Source organism: Anneissia japonica, unplaced genomic scaffold (assembly GCF_011630105.1).
Source record: "Anneissia japonica isolate Jap-2015-1 unplaced genomic scaffold, ASM1163010v1 scaffold287837_len168178_cov141, whole genome shotgun sequence".
Taxonomy (NCBI): Eukaryota; Metazoa; Echinodermata; class Crinoidea; order Comatulida; family Comatulidae; genus Anneissia; species Anneissia japonica.
In genome coordinates, this window is record NW_022731697.1 from 13,836 (window position 1) to 16,638 (window position 2,803).

The 2,803-nt window shown below is 52.5% G+C and overlaps 1 protein-coding gene across 1 annotated transcript; it reads left to right on the plus strand.

The window, feature by feature from the left end:
* Window positions 1–13: 13 nt before the first annotated feature.
* Window positions 14–640, plus strand: LOC117115499 (serine/threonine-protein kinase pim-2-like). Its single transcript, XM_033259342.1, has one exon. It carries the CDS (start codon window positions 14–16, stop codon window positions 638–640), a length of 627 nt encoding a protein of 208 aa, XP_033115233.1.
* The last annotated feature ends 2,163 nt before the right edge of the window (window positions 641–2,803 follow it).

The following is a 2,803-nucleotide window of genomic DNA, read 5'->3' on the forward strand; positions in this document are numbered from 1 at the left end:
TTCGAGAGGAGGCATGGGAAAGTCGAAGGAATTAGCGGAGAAGCTTCAGAAGGATTTGGACGAGATGCACCAGTCCAAACGTGCGATGCTGAACGAGATGGACCGGCTGCGAGCTCGAGCGGAGGCGGTGGAGAGCTACGGGCACCCACCGCCTACGGCCCCCGATCACCTCGGACTGGGACGGGTCGCCGCCGGAGTCGAGGTGGACGCCGCTAACAAAGAGCTCGACAGGGTGAAGAAAGAACGAGATTTTCTCATGCAGCAGATCGATATAATTAGAAACGATTGTAGTAGTAGTATCCCGAAGGAGAGATGCAGATGCTTCTTTCGGCAAATCGTGGACGCCTGCGTCGGTTGCTTGAAACGAAACGTAGTTCACGGAGACCTGAAGATGGAGAACGTGATCGTCGATCTGGACACGGACAGGATCAAGCTGGTGGACTTCGGTTTCGCCAAATTCGTCGACGACCAACCGATCGCCAGCGCTTTCGGAACCACCGATCATTACCTTCCTCCGGAGATGCTGAAACAGCGATTCATGTATGCCGTTCCGGCGATGATCTGGTCGCTCGGAATCATGCTGTTCGAAATGATCACCGGAGAAGAAGTAGAACGCGGCCGTCGACGTACTTGCAGATAATCGACGACGCGGAGCTACTTTCGCTCCTCGATCGAATGCTGGCGGTCGATTGGAGGAAGAGGCCGTCGCTGAAACAAGTGTCAGATCATCCATTGACGAATAAACTGACCGCGAATGGGGAATATGTTCAATAGAAGACGAGATGTACAGACGGATGCACAACAACGAATTTCGCTTGCAATTTCACGTTCCAGGGTCGGAGGGAAACGGCTTCGTTCGACCGACGTGGCGAAGAGATCGACCGCACCACCCCGTCATGGTAAAGGAGATTTTGAGGCCTTGCCCCACGTCAAGATGGAAGGGTGCGCAGCTGCCCGAGGAAGCGGTGTTCATGGAAATGGCGAAAGGAGTACCCGGTTGCGCGAACTTGGAAGCCGTTTCGAACGACGACCGATCTTACCTTCTGGCCGTGACGCGACCGACGTTCCACTGCTTCCTGAACGGGATGCTGGAATCTTCGTGCTGCGGAGAAAACAACGCGAAGAATATATTCGAGCAGGTGGTGCGAGCCTGCGTCGGCTGTCGAGACCGCGGTTTCTACCATGACTCGGTGGACGAGAACAACGTGATCGTCGACTTGATCACGGACTGCGCCGAACTCGTAAATTTCGGGTCGGCCGTGAAAATCGACGAGCGGAACAGATCTGTGCTGGAAAGACGCTGCGTCGACTCGTTGACATCACTGCATCGCCGGATGACCGGAAGAGAATGTTTCGTCGGACAAGAAGCGGCCACTCTCGACGACTTGATGAGATGGGTGGTAGACGACACCGATTCCCGAGAATAAATAATTTTTTTTACAAATGTTGTTCTTTCCAACACCCCAAATTGTTTTGTATACTATGTTAAATGAATATTGAAATAATAAATAAAAGACACACACAAAAATCTATATGGTATTACTTTCTTTTTATTTTTAATTTGTTCTACGAAGACTTGTCTTCAGATAACTCTTTGATGAGCTTCTGTATTTCCTGACACGTAGCCTTGTAAGTTCTGAAGTCTTGCTGGGAGGGAGCCTCGCCGCCGGTGATCTTGGAAGCCATGGATCTTTCGAGGCTCCTGAACACAAGCAGCTGCTCTTCGCACACTCGTCGATAACTGGGCACGACGTGACGATCGAAGTGAACCTCCACTTCTTGTGACGAGAAGGTGGTTGGAAACGCATGCTGCACTTTCGCGTCGACAGAAAGGTATTAGCGATTTGGTAGTGAAAGTGGGCTCGGAATAAAGACGTCGATCCATTTCAAAATGTCGTCTCGACGTCGCCGACAATCGTCGGAAGACGAACAGGAAGACGAACGTCGTCTCCCGCCCGTGCCAGTAAAGGTGAAGAAGAAGTCGAATATCGTATGGATAAGTTCCGAAGAAGACGAATCGGACAACCAACCGGGAACGTCGAGGTCGGGAGGCTCCTCCTCGGCAAGAGACGGCAACGGAGCCTCTTCGTCGAGAATGTCCGTTGGCGCCTCCGGCGACGGCGGTAAGTCTTCCGGTTCGAGAAACATTGCTGCCAAATCTTCGAGAAACTTTGCAGTCAAATCTTCGATAAACGGTGTCCCACGCAAACTGCTCTCGGCGAGGAAAACAAGCAAGAAACCGAAAGCGACGGCAATGGTTCGGCCGGTGGGCCACGTCGATTACGCCAGACCGGACAACGCATACGTGGCTGGAGGCGACTACGACGACCACGACGACGACCCCTGGAGGCACAATCTGTTCTTCGACGGTCCGCTGAGAGAAGGAACGAATCCGCAGTACAGGGTGAAAGGCAACATGCCGGCGCTGAACAACATACACTTCGTGGTCGACGACGTGAACGACGTCATCTGGTACAAGGTTCCTCGATGGTTTGACCCGAAAGCCCTGCAGCAGTTGAGCCGTAAACTGAAGGTCGAGGACATCACGTGCCTGAACATCATCTCCTTGACCAAGACGGCGATGTTAACGAAAGAAATCGACGAGCTGACGGCAATCGCGACGTCGCTGGTAAGCAGCTCGGTGATCTTTACATGTCTGAGGAACGAAAACATGCCCACCCTACTGGAAGACGCGAAGGACATGTTCGCAGACGAGAGAAGAACGCGACTGCTGGTGATCTGACGAACGTGATTTCCTCTCGCGAGAAAGGAAATCTGATAAGAAACACGATATGCGACACGC